Here is a 22427-nt window from a genome sequence, read left to right as displayed (position 1 = left end):
GGCTGCAGCTAACAGGCCTCATGTAACAAGCACTCATGTTAATACATTGCAAGCTACAATCAGTATCATCTTTTGACCGCTTAAATACTTTATCCATTCATTCATCTGCTGTATTTTATTATCTGCTGTAACCTGATATTCAGAATAAAGCACCTTTGTGGATTGACAAGGTATTGGTGAGTTCAGCTATCTGACACGGATTGTCTGCAGTGATTGTATCTTCTTATACAGGCCAGGCATAGAGGTCTCAGCAAGGGATAGATCATTATTACAACTATCTGAGTCAGAATATTAACCATCTCACAGCTACTTCTTGCTACTTCTTACCGCCACTATATATGCACTTCTCCCTGCTCAACAGTGTCTATTATAGAAAATGTTTAAGGAAATAGCACCAAGCACAAATAAATTATAAAAGAAGATAGAAGTCAGCAGACACTGCTTACCTCACATTATTTTCTTCATGAGCATTATGAGTGTTGCAGCGTCTGTATAAAGCAGGAAATGAGCCGGCAGTAAAGCTGCTGTGCTAATGGTTGATGCTCTCTGTGTAAACCTCCCACATGTTCCTTACAGCCAATCAGAGCTCATTAGACCGTCTGTGCCTAGGCGTCCCCATGCTAACTAATGGGGGACTTCATAAATCACTTAAAGGCACTGACAAAGCATGTGCAAAGTTCTTTCAAACAGGGCAGATTGCAAAAATGCCCTGTTTGAGAGAACTGTGCATATGCAAGATTTTGTTTTAGCAAACAAAAACAAAAATAGCAAAGTATTCCTAATTGTTCGACCACAAAGCATTTTCTTTAATTTATTTTTTCCTTTCCTCTTTCCCCAAATAATTTTTGCGGCACTGCCCCATTTGCCCCAATGGAGGAGCCTTCACTGCATCTTTCTTGGCTTCCTTAAAGTCCCATGGGTTTCAATATCATTTGTATGCTGATAACAGCCAAATATACTTCTCTGCACCAGCCCTATCCCCTTCCTTGCTAACTTGTGTCACTAATTGTCTTTCTATTATTTCATTGTGGATGTCTTCTCACTACCATAAGCTAAATCTCTCCAAATCTGAACTCCTTATTCCCCCCCCTTCTTCCAAAATCTTTATTCCCCATATTTCTAAAACTATTAATAATAACATAATTATCCTAACACCTCATGATTGATGGCCTGGGGCAACATCACACCTCAGATCCAGTCTTTAACCAGTTCCTGCCATTTACACCTTCAAAAATATCTTCAAAATTTGCCACTTCCTCATACAAAACACAGTTAAAAATGTAATTCAGGAACCAAACAGGAAATACAGGAAACATAGGCAAGGTCAGAGGCACTGACACAGGAAAAGGATGAACCCCTATGTCAGAGCAGGAAGTGGATTGTAAAGCAGCCTTTTATAGGAGAGCTGATTGCAAAATGACCTGCAGCTTACAAGCAGGTGGAGCCAGAGAGCAATCCACTGCAGGTAATAGGTATCCAAAAACTTTAAGCAAATGCAAAGCCTTCTGGTAGCACATGAACAGATAAACAGGCTAGGAATCAGGAGACACAGGATCAAATCTGGGCACAGCTGTGACATCTCCACATAAAGGCTACTCTGTTATATAACCACCACTTTAAATATTTCATTGTTATCATGTGGCTTTGAGAACTTACTTCTTTCTGTTCATTCTCTTGGTTTTCAGTCATTACTGTCCAACTGATTGATGCTGCTTCATCTCCTTCAGGTTCTTCAGCTTCTATAAGAATTAGTTTGGCTGTCCTGGGGATCATTTTACAGTCCCTTCCAACAGTCACAGCAGTTTGAAGATTGTCACCTTAATAAGGAAAGTTTGAGAAATCTACATTTCTAAATGGAAACAGACCCAGTGAGATTCAGGGAGACACAATGCCAAATGAGTACTATGACAACAGTAACAAATAAATAAACCAAAACAAGTGTACCAATACCTACATCACATTTACATCATAACTGCACAATCTCCATTCATCCTCAGAAAAACGATTTCTTGTCCCAAGTTACCTGTAATCATCACAGTTCTGATGTTTGCGGCACTGAGCTCTTGTATAACTGAGGTTGATTCTGGTTTAATGCGATTTTCCATGATCAGGAATCCCAGAAATGTTAGGTCATGCTCAATTTCTTCCCTTAAATAAAAACAAATGAATTAATTACTCATTTTTGAATAACAATTATAAATATATGTTTCCCAAAATACCTCATCTTTAGTACAAATGTCTTGGATATATTCATGTAGACTAAATTATGTGTGTGTGTGTCAAGTCAGCATCCCTTTAATTTTAAAGGTACATTCAAAACCCTTGATTTTGTGTAAAATCGCAAAGTTTGTCCAATACTCTGTAGAGAGGCCAAATGTAAAATCTGTTGCCTAGGTTTTCAAATATTTGCCCAATTTACTATTTCATTCACAGCATTTACAGGTTACAGAATTTGCTTTTAGGCTCTGTGATGATAGCAGGATGTGATGTCACTAGCATGTGGGCGGGGCTTAGGTCCGGTGTCTGTGTCGCAGTTAGTTTAGTACAATCAACCTGTCTGGATGTGTATTGCTATGCTCTGTAATAAAATAGAGTTGTACCATCATTGCTGTGTCCTGCATATGTCCTGCATCTCATGACATGGTGTCAGAAGTTCTGGACTACGCTTCTGTTTCTGATGATGACGATGTCAAAGTTTACCCCACCTGAGCCTTTTGACTTTTCTCAGCCTGCAGCTTGGCCCACATGGCGTCAGCTGTTTCAGCGCTTCAGGATTGCATCCAAACTGAACAAGGAGAGTGGTGAAGTACAAGTTAATTCTCTTTTATATTCTATGGGGAAAGATGTAGAGCCAGTGTTCAATGCTTTTACTTTCCAAGAAGGGGACGAAGTTAACTTTGATATAGTTATGGATAAACTCAGTGCCCACTTTGTGCCCAAAAGAAATGTGATTCATGAGAGAGCTTGTTTTCACAAACGTAATCAGCGTGTGGGAGAATCTGTGGAGTCATTTGTGCGCAGCCTGTATGAATTAGCTGAATTCTGTGAGTTTGGTGTTGCTAAAGAAGAGCAAATCAGAGACAGAATAGTTATTGGAATTGCAGATGCTGAAGTCTCCCTGAAGCTGCAGTTAGAGCCTGATTTAACGTTAGACGGGGCTATTAGGATGGCCCGCCAGAGTGAACTGGTGAAAAAGCAAAGTGCTGATCTGAGGTCTGAGAATATTGTGGATGAAGTGCAACAGTCTAGGAAAATTACTAGTGAAAGGCACAGTGTGAGCGGTAGATCTAAAGTACTGGAAAGGCCTAGAAGTGGATGGGCGCAACATGGCCGATGCACACGGTGCTACCGGGCTCATGATCAGAGTGCTATATGCCCGGCCAGAGATAAAAGATGCAGAAAATGTAACAGAATAGGCCATTTTGAAGTGGTGTGTAAAACTGAATACATTAAGGAGATGCAGGTGGACAGTGACCAGGAGGGTCAGGAAGTGTCTTTTGTGGGGTCTGTTGTGGAACGGACAAGCTCAGAGGAAGATTGGAAAGTTACCTTTACTGTAATGGGAGCCAAGGTTGATTTTAAGATTGACACAGGAGCTGATATCACTGTAATGTCTTTTGCTGAATTTATGAAACTGCCTCGACAGCCCCAGCTGGCGAAGGTTACTACAAATGTTCATAGTCCTGGTGGCCGCATTGATTGTGTGGGGAAATTTCTTGCCAGCTGTGAGTACAAACAAAGGAAGTTCACCATGTGGGTGCATGTGATCCGAGGTCAGTGTGTTAACAGTTTATTGAGCAGAAAAGCAGCCTGTGACTTGGGCCTCGTGGCCAGAGTGAATGAGATCTCTGAAGATATGTTTGGCGAGTTGGGCCTACTGAGCTGCAAACCTGTCCGTATAGTACTTAAAAGTGACGCAGTCCCGTACAGTATTTCTACTCCTCGTAGAATTCCGTTCCCGCTCATGCCTCAAGTGGAGAAAGAGCTCATGCGCATGAAGTCTATGGGGGTTATTGAAGAGGTTGTTGAAGCAACTGATTGGTGTGCCCCCATTGTTCCAGTTGCAAAGAAAAACGGAAAGGTGCGCATCTGTGTGGACCTGAAAAGGTTGAATGAGGCAGTGAAGAGGGAGAGATTTGTGCTGCCGACACTGGAAGATATAGCCCCGAAGTTGGCTGGGGCGAAGTTCTTTTCCACATTAGACGCTTCTAGCGGCTTTTGGCAGATCCCCCTGGATCCAAAGTGCCGCAAACTGACTACCTTTATCACTCCGGTAGGTCGGTTCTGTTTCTGCAGACTTCCCTTTGGGATATCCTCCGCTCCTGAGATCTTTCAGAGGGAAATGAGTTCTCTCCTGAGTGGCCACGTGGGCACAGCAGTCGTCATGGATGACATTCTAGTGTATGGGTCTACAGTGGAGGAGCATGATCAGCGTTTGAGTTGTGTGCTGCAGGCTATCAAAGAGTCTGGGCTGAAGCTGAATAAAGAAAAATGTCATTTTAGGAAAACTGAATTATGCTACTTTGGGCATATCATCAACGGGGATGGCATCAAGCCGGACCCCGAGAAAATTCGGGCTATCGAACAGATGAAAAGCCCTTCTGATGTACATGAGCTGAGACAGATATTGGGCCTTGTAAATTACGTGGGCAAGTTTCTTCCAGATTTATCTACAGTTTTGCACCCTATCACAGAGTTGCTTAAGAAAGATGTTGCCTGGGTCTGGGGACCCTCACAAGAAAAAGCGTTCCTGCATGCTAAGTCCCTGCTGGGGTCTGCCCCAGTGCTGGGGTTCTACGACCCTTCAAAAAAGACTGTGGTTAGTGCTGATGCAAGCAGTTATGGGTTGGGGGCTGCACTCCTGCAGCTGAATGACAACAAACTACAGCCCATCGCCTACTGTTCCCGCACACTGACTGCTGCGGAGTCAAAATACGCTCAAATTGAGAAAGAGTGCCTGGCTGCAGTTTGGGCCTGTGAGCGCTTTCAGCGTTATCTAGTGGGTTTGGAGAAATTTAGTCTGGAAACTGACCACAAACCGCTAGTCCCTCTTATCAATTCTTATGACATCGACAAAACACCCTTGAGATGCCAGAGACTTTTAATGAGACTACTCAGGTTCAATGTTCAGGCAGTGCATGTGCCGGGGAAGCAGCTGGTTGTGGCAGATACACTGTCCAGGCTCCCGCTGGCTGCTGCTGAAGAATCCTCCACAGAGTCGGATGTAAAAGTGTATGTTGATTCAGTTCTGGCCTCTAAGTCCATTTCTTCAAGGAAACTGGAAGAGATAAAGAAAGAGACATATTTGGACACAGATCTGCAAGAAGTTATAAGGTACATAAGAGATGGCTGGCCCGAGAGCCGGGCAGCCTGGATGTCTTTAAATGCTTACCAGCCAGAGAGGTCGCAGCTCACGGAGCTGGAGGGGTTGGTGCTGTTCCAAGACCGTATTGTAATTCCTGTCAGCATGAGGAAGGAGATGTTAAACAGGATTCACGATGGCCACTCAGGCATTACAAAGTGCAGAGAAAGAGCAGCTACAGCTGTGTGGTGGCCTGGGATCAGCTCCGACATTGCAAATCACGTGTCTAAATGTGCCTTTTGCCGGGAACGCCGGCCTACTCAGAGAAGGGAGCCCTTAATGTCTACTCCACTGCCTGCGGGGCCGTGGCAGAAAATAGCTGCTGATTTGTGCGAACTGCACGGGAAAAAGTTTCTTGTTGTTATCGACTACTATTCCAGGTATTTGGAAATAGCACCCCTGAATGATATCACAAGTCAGGCCGTTATCATTCGCCTGAAGAGCTTGTTCGCCCGCTGGGGCATTCCAATGGAGCTGGTGAGTGATAATGGCATGCAGTTCGCTTCTACAGAGTTCAGTGCTTTCAGCAGGGAATATGATTTTGTACATTCCACGTCAAGTCCACATTATCCGCAGGCCAACGGAATGGCTGAAAGGGCAGTTCAAACAACAAAATTCATTCTAAAGCAATCTGAACCGTACCTAGCCCTCTTGTCATACAGGGCGACGCCCATTCAAGCCACCGGGTTTAGCCCGGCACAGCTGATGCTAGGACGCCAGATTCGCACCACTTTACCCTCAGTGGGTGTCTTCAAGCCGCCTGGCCCTGTTCCTCGGGACGAAGTCCTTAGGAGGGATGAAGAGGCCAAAAAGGGTTATCGTTTCTTCTACGACAGGAGACATTCTGTCAGGCCTTTACAGGAACTGAAAGCGGGCCAAAGTGTCAGAATTAAACTGGATGATGAGAAGAAATGGAAGACGCCTGCTACGGTAGTGGGCCGCTCTCCAGAACCAAGGTCTTACACAGTCCTTACAGAGGGAGGGACGGTTACACGCCGTAACCGAAGACATCTTCAGCCTGTACCTGAGAGTCTGGAACCGGATACCTCAGTACCACCGCCGGTGGGATCCCCTGTTCTAAGAGAGGTGCCTTCCCCTCAGCAAGATCATAGCGGGGATATATCTTTGCCTCCAGCAGACTCTTGTTCACCATCTTCTGTATCAGAGGACAGTTCATGCAAAGTTACATCAAGCGGAAGAGTGGTGAGGCTTCCGGCCCGATACAGGGACTGACTTTAGCTAGAACAGTGACCGGAAGTATGGGCAGAATAATCCCATGGTCACTGTGAACTAGGGTAGTCTACCCCGATGTCCAAGTCAGGATGTAATTTATTTGTTCATGTTTTCTAATCTATCTGTTTTTATAATGTTCTATAACAAAATGTTGTTGTATACCCTGTTGGTGTACCTTGTTATTTAATATATGCGAATGTATGCTTTGTCTTTGAAAAAGGGGAAGATGTGATGATAGCAGGATGTGATGTCACTAGCATGTGGGCGGGGCTTAGGTCCGGTGTCTGTGTCGCAGTTAGTTTAGTACAATCAACCTGTCTGGATGTGTATTGCTATGCTCTGTAATAAAATAGAGTTGTACCATCATTGCTTTGTCCTGCATATGTCCTGCATCTCATGACAGGCTCCTCTAGGGAGCGTTGGACAAACACATTTTTATTCAAAATCAAGAGGTGTTTAATGTCCTTTTAGATGTTGTAAATAAAATTGTACATTGTCTCTCAGATGTGAAAGGTGACACAAATACATTTTTTGTACTTAATTTGCGTTGTTGTTACAGTTTTGGGGAATCAGATATATGAGTTATTTCTTCTCAATCCCCATGAATTCATTAGAGAGGGTCTTTAACATTAGAGGGCTCCTACTCATTTAGGTGTCTGGGTATTGCTGTAAAACAGGAATCACCTGCAACTTTAGATTACTAGACTACAAAGGTGACCTTATGTTCATAATAAAAAAATACAGAGGCCCATTAGAAGCAGAAGTTTGGTTGCAGCACTGAATGCAGTAATGAATGTTCCTCCACTACTTAGACCTAGAGGATTCTTGGAGAATACATTTGAGGCAACACTGATGACATAAGATGCTGCAACTCAAGCGAATGGAGCTGTGAGCACGTCTGAGACTGATGCATGATAGGAATTTGCTGACCTTGCTGTAATCTAAAGCATTTTAGGTGATGCGCATGTATTTATGTCTGTGAGTGCAGTCGTTTTATAATAAATCTTAGTATTTCAGTGATATAGCACTATTGGTTTATTTCCTTATCTTGTCCATCTCAAGATAAAGATAAACTAGGCTGCTCACTGAGGGCATGATGATATAAGGCTCTCCGCTCAGATAATATAAAATGATACGCCAGCACTTTATAAAGGCACATTTTGCTATACTTTTATAAGGGGCATTCCCTGCATTTCTGTATGCGGAGAGACAAGCCCAGTGCCATATAGCACTGCATGACATGAGAGCTCTGCTGCATTTGCTGAATTGTGTAAAATGTTTACAGCATTTCATGAGAATTGTGAGAGAGCTTCAGACATACCCTGGGAACTCCCCTGTTCAATACAGGGAACTCCCCTGTCTCTCCCAATTTCTGTAGCTGTGTTTTATTTTACAATAGAGCAAATACAAATGGTAATGTAATTTATAAAATATACCCCTACATATACAAAGTATGATTCTAATTCTGTTAATGTAAAACAGAAACTTTCAAACACAATCAGAATGTGTAAAATCACTGCTTAATTTAAAGGGACAGTCTAGTATAAATTAAACTTTCATTATTCAGATAGGACTTTTAATTTTAATTGACTTTCCAATTTACTTTTATTTGCTTTTTTCTCTTGGTATTCTTAGTTTAAACTAAACATAGGTAGGCTCATATGCTAATTTCTAAGCCTTTGAGGGCTGCCTCTTATCACATGCTTTTTAAATCTCTTTTCAACACAAAGAGACAGAAAGTACACGTGGGCCATATAGATAACACTGTGTTCAGGCACAGAAAGTTATTTAAGATCTAGCACAATACAATGCTAAATTTAAGACAATAGATAATAAACAGTCACAGTCATGTGATCAGGGGGCTGGAAGAAGGTTCCTAGATACAAGGTAATCACAAAGGTAAAAAGTACATTAATATAACTGTGTTGGTTATGCAAAACTGGGGAATGAGTAATAAAGGGATTATCTATCTTTTAAAACAATAACAATTCTATGGTTGACTGTCCCTTTAATCTAAATGCATTAAAATAAAAAAGAGAAAGTGCAAATGTAATAATACTGAAAGAAACTGATCTGAAGTATAAAGTAATATAAAATACAAAGCACAAAATGTAAGTGTAAGAAAACAGTCATGTCGTGCTCTATTGCTCTGGGTGTATCTTTCCTTCACATACAGAAATGCAGAGAACACCTCTTATAGATAGATTAGATAGATTCCTTTTATTGTCATTGCACAAGTTCAGAAAACAAGGCAACAAAATCTATTAAAAACATATAGCCCAGACATTGCAAATAAATAAAATAAGGTTCAAAATACAATCCTATATAATAATTGGCCAATTATGTTTGTCAGATGCAGTAATGCGCAGTAGAGACTGCACGTGACAAACATACCCGGCCCTAATCTTTGTCGGCTTGGAGAGATGAGTGACAGCTGTGAGATAGGGAGCGCGAGGTACACAGCATACAAGCAGCTGTGAGATAGGGAGCGCGAGGTACACAAACAGCTGTGAGGTCTGGGGAGCGCGAGGTAAGCTGATTGAAGCAGCCTGTGGCAAGAGATATGGAGCGCAAGCTACTCAACAGCTGTGAGGTCTGCCGCGTGAGAAGCGGCCGTGCGCTCCCCAGACCTCACAGCTGTTTGTGGCCGACGGTAGCGTTGCGATGGGGGCGTGGCCGGGCATTGTGAGGGGCGTGGCCGAGCGGGTGTCGCCGCGAATGGGCGTGGCCGGGTGGGGTCCCGCGATGGGGGCGTGGCAAGAGAGGCAAAGGCTTTCGATGAAGACAGAGCCAGAGAGGGGGGAGAAGGGCCAAAGAGGGGTGAGAGAGAGCCAAAGGGGGGAGAGCCAAAGAGGGTGGGGAGAGAGAGATCTAAAGAGGGGGGGGCAGAGACAAAGAGGGGGGGCAGAGACAAAGAGGGGGGCAGAGACAAAGAGGGGGGCAGAGACAAAGAGGGGGGGCAGAGACAAAGAGGGGGGGCAGAGACAAAGAGGGGGGGCAGAGACAAAGAGGGGGCAGAGACAAAGAGGGGGGGAAGAGACAAAGAGGGGGGGCAGAGACAAAGAGGGGGGGGCAGAGACAAAGAGGGGGGGGCAGAGACAAAGAGGGGAGAGAGAGAGCCAAAGGGGGAGAGAGAGAGCCAAAGAGGGGAGAGAGCGAGCCAAAGAGGGGAGAGAGCAAAAGAGGGGAGAGAGCAAAAGAGGGGAGAGAGAGCAAAGGAGAGGGGGGAGAGAAAGCAAAAGAGAGGGGGGAGAGAAAGCAAAAGAGAGGGGGGAAAGAAAGCAAAAGAGAGGGGGGAAGAGAGAGTAAAAGAGAGGGGGAGAGAGCAAGGGGTGGGACCGCTGTACTGCAAAAAATGGCCCGTGTACACGGGCTTTAGTACTAGTTTAAGTTATAAATTATTAAAAATGGAATAACTTGAATGTTAAATACACACATTATAACATATACAGTGTTCCATGAGTACATAGTAAAAAGTGTATGGTGCAAATCAGTATCAAACAGCAAATCAGTTGTATAAGAAATATTGTAAAAAAACACAGAGAAAGAAAAAGAAATGTAACAGTGTAATACAAATTTTCAATGTGATATAGAATTGTGCAAATCAGTATCAGACAACAAGTTGGGTGTATATAAAAAAATATATATGAAACCTGAATGTAATAGTGTAACACAAATTAATAGATATGTGCATAGTGAAATTTGTGTAATAAGCACAAGTAATAAAACCACTTAATAAATGAAAATAATAAACAACATTTAAAGTCAGAGATAGCCTGCAATTAAAAGATAAAATAGTCTAAAAGGAGAATATGATAAAAATTAGAAAAGTCAGCATAACAACAGCTCTTGGAAAGCAACTATATTTCTTAGCCTGACTCTCTTGCTATTCAGACTCCTATACCGCTTCCTAGATGGCAAGAGAACTAACAGTCCATGGCCAGGATGGAAAGAATCTCCAATAATACAGCGCGCCCTTTGCAGGCATCGCTTGTGCTGGAGGTCCTCAATAGAGGGTAGCTGGACACCAATGATGTACTGGGCAGTTTTCACCACCCAGTGTAGGGGTTTCAGGTCAAGATTTGTACAATTACCATAGCACACCGAAATGCAGTTGGTGAAAATGCTCTCAATAGTGCAGCAATAGAAATTAATCAAGATCTGAGAGGACAGATGTACTTTCTTCAATCTCCTTAAGAAATAAAGTCGCCGCTGTGCCTTTTTAACTAAAATGGATGTATCCAGTAACCAGGACAGATATTCAGTGATGTTGGTTCCCAGAAATTTAAAACTAGTCCCCCGTTGTACCTCAGACCCATTTATATAATAGGTGTGTACAGCGTTTAGTCTTCCTGTAGTCCACAATAATCTCTTTGGTCTTTTTAATATTAAGAGACAAGCGCCCCATGTCACCAGGTGCATTACCTCCTCCCTATAAGCTGACTCGTCATTGTTACTGACCCTGCCTACCAGAGTAGTGTCATCTGCAAAGTTAATGATGGTATTCGGCACAAACTTAGGCAGGCAGTCATAGGTAAAAAGAGAGTATAATAGAGGACTTAGTGCACAGCTTTGTGGAACTCCAGTGTTAAGGGTCAGGGTAGAGGAGGTAAAATTAACTAACCTCACAGACTGAGGTCTATTGGTCAGGAAGTCCAGGATCCAATTACAGAGCCGGATATTGATACCTAAGTCATGAAGCTTCACAACCAGCTTTGTAGGAATGACAGTGTTGAATGCCGAACTAAAATCAATAAACAACATCCTTACATAACTATTGTTATTGTGCAGATGGCTCAGAGCAGAGTGCAATGCCATAGAAATAGCATCTTATGTTGACCTGTTCTGGTGGTAAGCATATTGATGAGGATCCAGTGTATGTGGTAAAGAACCTTTAAGATGGACCATGACCAATCTTTCAAAACACTTCATGATGATTGGAGTAAGTGTGATGGGACGACAGTCATTCAGACTCACTGCAGCAGATTGTTTTGGCACCTACACAATAGTTGCTTTCTTAAAACACACCAGAACAACCGCCTGTGCCAGTGACAGATTAAAAATGTCAGTTAAGACCTTGGCTAATTCTCCAGCACATGTCCTTAGCACCTGACCAGGAATAACATCTGGACCGGTCCTCTCGCCTCTCTCTTCCCCCTCCCACCTCTGGGGCTAAGTTAATGTAGACCATAGCTTAAAAATAGCTTATCAGTGCATTTATATTTTTAATATGTTTAATGGCAGTTAGGATCAATATGCTTTCTTGGAATGTAGGGGGCATTACGTCGCCTAGAAAACGTAAATTGATTATTAAACATCTGTTGAAGGTTAATCCCGATATTGTGTTGTTACAGGAAACACATTTGAATCTGGCAGAAGCTATGAAATTAAAGTGTAAATGGGTAGGGGAATGTATTGCAGCTCCAGGAGTTAGAAGAAAATCAGGGGTAGCCATTTTGTTTCATAAAAATCTAGATTATAACATTGTGAGGAAGGAGACTGACCCAGAGGGAAGATACCTGATACTACATATTCAGATTAATAGATGTAATTTTATCATCTGTAATATATATGGTCCCAATTCCTTTTCGCCTATTTTCTGGGAAAATATTAGAAGTAAATTATTTCTGTTTTCAGCAGCTAATTTAGTTTTAGGGGGGGATTTTAATATGACATTATGCCCCATTTTAGATAGATTGTCCTCAAAAAACCTACGAGAAAATAACAAAGTAGCAAAATATTTTAAGTCTTTTTGTCACGAATTGAAATTAATTGATATATGGAGATTTAAAAATCCAGAAGTCCGTAGTTTTTCATGTGAGTCTAAAACCCACATGACATTCTCGAGGATTGATATGTTCCTAATTTCTAAACCGCTTGCCTTATGCAGATCAGAAGCAAATATCTATGATATTGTTATCTCTGATCATGCGGTAATCTCTTTCACTTTGGTGGCCATCTCCCCCCCTAAGACCCAGAATACGTCTTTTTTTTTTCCCCGATTTTTGACGGATAGTCCTAAGTTCAGCAACTGGTTAAAACAGAAGTGGAAGGATTATGTTACCTTCAATATAGGACAATTTAGTAAACCAGAGGTATTCTGGGAAGCAGCGAAAGCTGTATTAAGGGGGGAAATTAAGCTTTATTTATCCACTTGGAAGAAGAAAAAGCTGGAGCAAGAATTACAGTTAACAGCACAAGTTAGAAACGCGCTTAGAAAGTTCTATCTCGATCAGACAAGAGATAACTGGGATAGATATTGTAAATTGAAAAGGGAAAGAGATATCTTCCTCAAACAAAGGTCACAGGAAGATGAATTGAAAACAAATTATCAATTCAGAGGTCATTATGGGGCCTCAGCTAAATTTCTGGCTAAAGTAGCTATGGTGAGAAAAAGTAAGAATATTATCTCGACTATTAAAAGGGGGAATATAAAATATACTAATACAGAGGATATTAGTCAGACATTTTTCAACGTATTCCAACGGCTTTATGCAGAAACACAGGTTAATGCGGACAACGCATTAAATTTCTGGGCGAGTGTCAATCTCCCCAATATTTCGGAGGAGAGTTTATCAGAGCTTAACAGACCTATCTCAGAGGAGGAAGTTCTTGAGGCTATACAATCAGCCAAGCTTAACAAATCACCAGGACCAGATGCTATCCCGATAGAATTTTATAAAATTCTGAAGGAGGAAGTAAAATTATCATTAGTGAATCTGTTTAATTATTATTTTTCTGCTGGTAATTCTATGTCTAATTATTTCTCGGCTGCTCGTATATCTCTGATTCTAAAGAAAGGTAAGGACCCGGAAGATCCAGGGTCATATAGGCCTATATCAGTACTCAATGCTGATTATAAACTGCTGACTGCTATTATTTCGATTAGGCTGGCCAAGGTATTAGATGAGATTATCCATCCAGATCAAACTGGATTTATGAGGGATAGGAATTCGCTTAAGAATATACGTCAAGTGACTACATTTCTAGATTATGCATGGAATTTAGATCCCAAGAACGAACAATTTAAAAAGATTTCTGAAGCAGCTATTCTAACAGTAGATGCTGAGAAGGCCTTTGATGCAGTGAACTGGAACTATTTATTTACGGCATTGGAACGATTTGGATTCAAGAAACAGTTCCTTGAATTCGTCAGGAATTTATACAAAAATCCGATTTCATTTCTCTGCATCAATGGCCATTCCTCCCCTTATATTTCACTTAAAAGAGGGACAAGACAAGGGTGTCCCCTCTCCCCTTTACTCTTCAATTTAGCTTTGGAGCCTTTTGCTATCTTATTGCGGGATAGGCTATTAGGGGTTCAACTTGGTTCCTTTAGTTTAAATACTCTTTTATATGCGGATGATTTGTTAATATTCTTGGACAAGGCGCAATATTCCATCCCCATATTGTTACAATTATTTAAAAAAATTTCCTCCTTCTCAGGTTATAAAATAAATTTCGATAAGAGTGAACTCCTCTGGGTAGATAAGAAAGGATCCAACTGGAAAGATCACCCCTTTAAAGTGGTTGAGTTCTTTCGATACCTAGGTATTATCTTTCATAGAAACCCAACAATTTGGTATAAGTTAAATTTCCCTCCGATATTACAAAAAATTAAAAATGATCTTGAAAACTGGGCCTCGCTTCCCATCTCATTGACTGCTAGAATTAATCTGATTAAATCTATTATCTTTCCTAGAGTTCTATATCTGTTCCAGAATCTCCCGTTATTTATGACCAATAAAGATATTGGTAATGTACAGTCTTGGGTATCTAAATTTATATGGGGTAATAAGAAGCCAAGGATTAGTCTTAGTAAACTGATGCAGAAACGTCCTAGGGCAGGCTTGGCCTTGCCAGACTTTAGGCTTTATAATTTGGCTAGCTTGGTCAAACTGGCCCTCGATTGGATCACAGGGGTAGATAAGTTCGTGACAACAGAGCTAGAATCGTTCCTCATCTCCCCCTTTTCATTGAAAGCGGTCCTTCATTGCCCGGTACCAAAGTTACCCTCAAATCTTAGTAAACTAATTTCCCTTAAAAATGTTATTATAGCTTGGCAAAAAATTTGTCGAATACTAAAAATCTCCCCATTCTTTTCTGAATATCTCCCTATAGTAGGTAACCCTGAATTTACTCCGGGCATAAATCAGAGAGTGTTTAGACTATGGGCCGAAGCTGGACTGATTTATGTTTATCAGTTATTTGATGATAATCAGTTATTACCCTCAGAATTATTATTTCAAAGGTTTAATCTACATTGTTCGAATTTATTTGCTTATTTTCAACTAAGGCACTACATATTTACACAAAAATGGAATTTGGAATTTCTAAGGGATTGGATAGACATTAAAAATATTATCCGGCAATTCTCTCTGGGTCAGTCTTCAATATCACTGATCTATGATATCCTTCTGGCTAGACAGGGTGAATTAGGTGTAGATAATCTATATAACTTCTGGAAGAAATATTTGCCAGAATTAGAGGAGAACAGGATTGAGCGAAGCTTCACAGAGTTAGAAAAATTACAAGTTTCCACATCATGGAAGGAAGCGCATCTAAAACTAGTCAATAATTATTATCTTTCCCCAGATAAAATGGCCAGATTCTATCCTTCTCAGAATTATGCTTGCCCAAGATGTTCCTTGGATAGGGCGGATATTTTTCATATGTTTTGGTCTTGTCCAAAGATTCAACAATATTGGCAAAAGATAAGATTCTGGTATAGTAAAATCTATAGAGATACGGCACCATTCACGGCTGATGAGGTAGTTTTTCTAACTAATACTGAGTTACGCCCTAAGAGGGCGATAAAGATATTTAACACAATTATTATAATTGCGAGACAGTTAATCACTAAAGGCTGGAAAGATCATACAGCTCCTAGAATCACAGGGTTCTTGAAAGAAATCCAGTTCCAAATTTCATTTGAATCCTTTCATACTAAATTCACAGCTGAACGTAAGGTCAGGGCCTTTCTTCTGGATTGGTCTCCATTAATTACTTCTTACCCATTACAGATTCAAAGACGTATTTTACAACCCTTCTTAAATTCTATAGCCTTTTTGGAATTGGTTATATTAGAAGTATTCCCGTCAACATGGATAGCGGGCCCCCGGGAGATAACACTATGAAATAGTAATTGTGAAATAATAAGTAAAGAAAGAGAAGAGGTGGGGTCAGTAGGGGAGGTGTGGAGTGGGTGGGCGGGCGAGAGAGAGAGAAGGTGTATAGAATAGAGAATTTTTTCTTCTTTTCCTTTTTTTTTTTTTTTTTTTTTTTTCTTTTTCCCCCTCCTCATTAGTGGTTTAAATTTTTATAAAATTTCCAGCGATATAACTGACTAGATGCTAAAAAGTCAGGTATTAGTATTCACTTGTTTCTTTTTATGTTTGCGTGATATTATTCACTATTGTCATTATTTGTATTTCTGTTTTTCTATATGTATGATGGCCTTGCATGGCATAATGAAATACAATTCGACATGTATTTACTTTTTATGTTCTTGCTGTTGCTGGAATCAATAAAGATATTTGAAAAAAAAACATCTGGACCGGCAGTCTTATGTGTATCTACCCAGGAAAGTGCTTGGTACACTTCACAAACAGAGGCCTAGATTTAGAGTTCGGCGGTAAAAGGGCTGTTAACGCTCCGCGGGTTTTTTTCTGGCCGCACCATAAATTTAACTCTGGTATCGAGAGTTCAAACAAATGCTGCGTTAGGCTCCAAAAAAGGAGCGTAGAGCATTTTTACCGCAAATGCAACTCTCGATACCAGAGTTGCTTACGGACGCGGCCGGCATCAAAAACGTGCTCGTGCACGATTCTCCCATAGGAAACAATGGGGCTGTTTGAGCTGAAAAAAAACCTAACACCTGCAAAAAAGCAGCGTTCAGCTCCTAACGCAGCCCCATTGTTTCCTATGGGGAAACACCTCCTAAGTCTGCACCTAACACCCTAACATGTACCCCGAGTCTAAACACCCCTAACCTTACACTTATTAACCCCTAATCTGCCGCCCCCGCTATCGCTGACCCCTGCATTACACTTTTAACCCCTAATCTGCCGCTCCGTAAACCGCCGCCACCTACGTTATCCCTATGTACCCCTAATCTGCTGCCCTAACATCGCCGACCCCTATGTTATATTTATTAACCCCTAATCTGCCCCCCACAACGTCGCCGACACCTACCTACACTTATTAACCCCTAATCTGCCGAGTGGACCTGAGCGCTACTATAATAAAGTTATTAACCCCTAATCCGCCTCACTAACCCTATCATAAATAGTATTAACCCCTAATCTGCCCTCCCTAACATCGCCGACACCTACCTTCAATTATTAACCCCTAATCTGCCGACCGGAGCTCACCGCTATTCTAATAAATGTATTAACCCCTAAAGCTAAGTCTAACCCTAACACTAACACCCCCCTAAGTTAAATATAATTTTTATCTAACGAAATAAATTAACTCTTATTAAATAAATAATTCCTATTTAAAGCTAAATACTTACCTGTAAAATACATCCTAATATAGCTACAATATAAATTATAATTATATTATAGCTATTTTAGGATTAATATTTATTTTACAGGCAACTTTGTAATTATTTTAACCAGGTACAATAGCTATTAAATAGTTAAGAACTATTTAATAGTTACCTAGTTAAAATAATTACAAATTTACCTGTAAAATAAATCCTAACCTAAGATATAATTAAACCTAACACTACCCTATCAATAAAATAATTAAATAAACTACCTACAATTACCTACAATTAACCTAACACTACACTATCAATAAATTAATTAAACACAATTGCTACAAATAAATAAAATTAAATAAACTATCTAAAGTACAAAAAATAAAAAAGAACTAAGTTACAGAAAATAATAAAATATTTACAAACATAAGAAAAATATTACAACAATTTTAAACTAATTACACCTACTCTAAGCCCCCTAATAAAATAACAAAGCCCCCCAAAATAAAAAATTCCCTACCCTATTCTAAAATACAAATATTACAAGCTCTTTTACCTTACCAGCCCTGAACAGGGCCCTTTGCGGGGCATGCCCCAAGAATTTCAGCTCTTTTGCCTGTAAAAAAAAACATACAATACCCCCCCCCCAACATTACAACCCACCACCCACATACCCCTAATCTAACCCAAACCCCCCTTAAATAAACCTAACACTACCCCCCTGATGATCTTCCTACCTTGTCTTCACCATGCCAGGTTCACCGATCCGTCCTGGCTCCAAGATCTTCATCCAACCCAAGCGGGGGCTAGACATCCACTGAAGAAGTCCAGAAGAGGGTCCAAAGTCTTCCTCCTATCCGGCAAGAAGAGGACATCCGGACCGGCAAACATCTTCTCCAAGCGGCATCTTCTATCTTCTTCCATCCGATGACGACCGGCTCCATCTTGAAGACCTCCAGCGCGGATCCATCCTCTTCTTCCGACGACTAGACGACGAATGACGGTTCCTTTAAGGGACGTCATCCAAGATGGCGTCCCTCGAATTCCGATTGGCTGATAGGATTCTATCAGCCAATCGGAATTAAGGTAGGAATTTTCTGATTGGCTGATGGAATCAGCCAATCAGAATATAGTTCAATCCGATTGGCTGATCCAATCAGCCAATCAAATTGAGCTCGCATTCTATTGGCTGATCGGAACAGCCAATAGAATGCGAGCTCAATCTGATTGGCTGATTGGATCAGCCAATCGGATTGAACTATATTCTGATTGGCTGATTCCATCAGCCAATCAGAAAATTCCTACCTTAATTCCGATTGGCTGATAGAATCCTATCAGCCAATCGGAATTCGAGGGACGCCATCTTGGATGACGTCCCTTAAAGGAACCGTCATTCGTCGTCTAGTCGTCGGAAGAAGAGGATGGATCCGCGCTGGAGGTCTTCAAGATGGAGCCGGTCGTCATCGGATGGAAGAAGATAGAAGATGCCGCTTGGAGAAGATGTTTGCCGGTCCGGATGTCCTCTTCTTGCCGGATAGGAGGAAGACTTTGGACCCTCTTCTGGACTTCTTCAGTGGATGTCTAGCCCCCGCTTGGGTTGGATGAAGATCTTGGAGCCAGGACGGATCGGTGAACCTGGCATGGTGAAGACAAGGTAGGAAGATCATCAGGGGGGTAGTGTTAGGTTTATTTAAGGGGGGTTTGGGTTAGATTAGGGGTATGTGGGTGGTGGGTTGTAATGTTGGGGGGGGGGTATTGTATGTTTTTTTTTACAGGCAAAAGAGCTGAAATTCTTGGGGCATGCCCCGCAAAGGGCCCTGTTCAGGGCTGGTAAGGTAAAAGAGCTTGTAATATTTGTATTTTAGAATAGGGTAGGGAATTTTTTATTTTGGGGGGCTTTGTTATTTTATTAGGGGGCTTAGAGTAGGTGTAATTAGTTTAAAATTGTTGTAATATTTTTCTTATGTTTGTAAATATTTTATTATTTTCTGTAACTTAGTTCTTTTTTATTTTTTGTACTTTAGATAGTTTATTTAATTTTATTTATTTGTAGCAATTGTGTTTAATTAATTTATTGATAGTGTAGTGTTAGGTTAATTGTAGGTAATTGTAGGTAGTTTATTTAATTATTTTATTGATAGGGTAGTGTTAGGTTTAATTATATCTTAGGTTAGGATTTATTTTACAGGTAAATTTGTAATTATTTTAACTAGGTAACTATTAAATAGTTCTTAACTATTTAATAGCTATTGTACCTGGTTAAAATAATTACAAAGTTGCCTGTAAAATAAATATTAATCCTAAAATAGCTATAATATAATTATAATTTATATTGTAGCTATATTAGGATGTATTTTACAGGTAAGTATTTAGCTTTAAATAGGAATTATTTATTTAATAAGAGTTAATTTATTTCGTTAGATAAAAATTATATTTAACTTAGGGGGGTGTTAGTGTTAGGGTTAGACTTAGCTTTAGGGGTTAATACATTTATTAGAATAGCGGTGAGCTCCGGTCGGCAGATTAGGGGTTAATAATTGAAGGTAGGTGTCGGCGATGTTAGGGAGGGCAGATTAGGGGTTAATACTATTTATGATAGGGTTAGTGAGGCGGATTAGGGGTTAATAACTTTATTATAGTAGCGCTCAGGTCCACTCGGCAGATTAGGGGTTAATAAGTGTAGGTAGGTGTCGGCGACGTTGTGGGGGGCAGATTAGGGGTTAATAAATATAACATAGGGGTCGGCGATGTTAGGGGCAGCAGATTAGGGGTACATAGGGATAACGTAGGTGGCGGCGATTTGCGGTCGGAAGATTAGGGGTTAATTATTTTAAGTAGCTTGCGGCGACGTTGTGGGGGGCAAGTTAGGGGTTAATAGATATAATACAGGGGTCGGCGGTGTTAGGGGCAGCAGATTAGGGGTACATAAGTATAACGTAGGTGGCGGTCGGCAGATTAGGGGTTAAAAATTTGAATCGAGTGGCGGCGATGTGGGGGGACCTCGGTTTAGGGGTACATAGGTAGTTTATGGGTGTTAGTGTACTTTAGGGTACAGTAGTTAAGAGCTTTATAAACCGGCGTTAGCCAGAAAGCTCTTAACTCCTGCTATTTTCAGGCGGCTGGAATCTTGTCGTTAGAGCTCTAACGCTCACTGCAGAAACGACTCTAAATACCAGCGTTAGAAAGATCCCATTGAAAAGATAGGCTACGCAAATGGCGTAGGGGGATCTGCGGTATGGAAAAGTCGCGGCTGAAAAGTGAGCGTTAGACCCTTTAATCACTGACTCCAAATACCAGCGGGCGCCCAAAACCAGCGTTAGGAGCCTCTAACGCTGGTTTTGACGGCTACCGCCGAACTCTAAATCTAGGCCAGAGAGTGTTAACGGCTGTTCCTCTGGATGGAGCACACTTTTGATGACTGATTTATTATTATCTCGATCAAAACGTGCATAAAAATGATTTAGCTCCTCTAGAAAGGAAGCATCTCTGATTGAGGAGATTGTATTTGCAGATTTGTAGTTTGTAATGGCCTGAATGCCCTGCCACATACGTCAGGGATCACAGTTGTTATAAAAGTGATCTTCAATACGCATCTTGAAGTCATGTTTTGCCCTTTTTATTCCCTTTTTTACATTTGCCCTAGTAGAGAGCTGTAAGCTTCAGCCTTGTCAGATCTAAAAGCAGCGTCTCGTGCATCCAATAGGGAGCGGACCTCCCTTTTCATCCAAGGTTTCTGGTTAGGAAAGATTTTTAGCTTTTTAAAAGAGGTTACACTGTCTGTACAAAAACTGATATAATCCTTACAGATGGTTTTTCCCGTTTAATGAAGGGAGAGTACCTAGGATACAGAAACAGTGCACAGTGATCCGATTTTCCCAAGTAAGGGAAAGGAATAGCCTTATAGGCATCAACAATATTTGTATAGACATGGACTAATATTTTATTTCCTCTAGCTACACAAGTGACATTTTGGTGAAATTTGGGAAGTACAGTTTTTAAATTTGAGTGATTAAAGTCCCCTGCAACAATAAAAGCCCCATCTGGATAGGCAGTTTGTAGCCTATTAATAGTACTTAAAAGTTCTTCCATAGCTAGTTTAGCATTAGCATCAGGAGGGATGTATACTGCAATGATAACAGTAGTTGTAAACTCCCTAGGCAAGTAAAAAGGCCTGCATTTTATCAGCAGATACTCCATGTTAGTAGAGCAGTGACATTCAGTGATTACAGTGTCTGCACATCAAACTTGATTAACATAAATGCACAAACCACCACCTCTGGTCTTACCTGAGTCTTCTGCCACTCTGTCTGCTCTAAAGATATCAAAGCCTTTTAGCTCAGTAGCATTGTTAGGAATGCTATCATTAAGCCATGTTTCCAAAAAAATCATTGCATCTCTAATTTTTCTTTGAGAGGCAATCTGGAGTTTACGTTTGTCTATTTTATTTGCCAGGGATCGGACATTAGCAAGGATACTGGGCAGTGAGACTCGATGTGGAGATGTTAGGAGCCTGTTGTGAATACCTCCTCGTTTACTATGTCTCTGCTTATATTCTCGCCACCGGCGGACACTTCCTGTTGGCGGACCTTGCTCCATAAACCACAGTAGTCTGGTGATGTCCTGAATAGCCTGTAAGTTACTATAAACATCCTCTGAGCTTTGAGTTTCAATAGCCAAAAATTCTTGCTTACTGTATACAATGGTCCCCAAACTGTTCTGAACAAATAAGCTTGAGATTATGAGCCAAATAACTGTTAGTTTGCTTAAGCTGGGTCGATGCTGAGCCTCGCATTGTACACGGGCCACCATGTATTTGCCTGTCTAGTGAGAGATCTTGCATGCAGGAGGAACATTTCAGATCATCTCATCTCAGTGGAGATCTTTATGGAAGGTATCTCTCATCTCTCAGGGGTTTCCAGGTTTTGCCCCTTTTCTTAAAGAATTCAGTGAGTTTATCTCTTATGAATCTGCAATACAATTTCTTTCCATGCAGGAGAATCTTTTATCATCAGGTACTTACTGTGAATAGATACATTATTATTATTATCATTGGGTATTTGTACAGCGCCAACAGGTTCCGCAGCGCTATGAACATTGGTGGTATATAAAAAATGATTATAGGGATCAAATGGGTAGAGGATCCTGCCGAGAGTTGCACTGTTGTTATGATGGTGAACTACAAACAGCTGGGTTCATAGGCTTACATGCTATGAACATTCTGTGTCTTCTAGAATGCTTTATTTTGATTGCTATAGAATTAACATACTTCTTGTTTTTGGAATCAGGGCTCACATAATAACCTATACAAATTATGACATTGATTATAATCTTACTCTGGCTTTGGCA

At 40.9% G+C, this 22427-nt stretch overlaps 1 protein-coding gene across 1 annotated transcript in view; it reads right to left on the bottom strand.

Moving 5' to 3' along the window:
• LOC128657508 (probable cation-transporting ATPase 13A4) overlaps positions 1-22427 on the bottom strand; it is a 454774-nt gene that overhangs the window by 228636 nt on the left and 203711 nt on the right. The window contains 2 exon segments of the mRNA XM_053711875.1: positions 1657-1817; positions 2024-2148. Of these exon segments, the coding sequence (XP_053567850.1) occupies positions 1657-1817; positions 2024-2148 (286 nt within the window).

The sequence above is a fragment of the Bombina bombina genome, chromosome 4, assembly GCF_027579735.1.
Source record: "Bombina bombina isolate aBomBom1 chromosome 4, aBomBom1.pri, whole genome shotgun sequence".
Taxonomy (NCBI): Eukaryota; Metazoa; Chordata; class Amphibia; order Anura; family Bombinatoridae; genus Bombina; species Bombina bombina.
The sequence above is the reverse complement of the archived record's forward strand: the minus strand, read 5'-3'. Positions and strand labels throughout refer to the sequence as shown.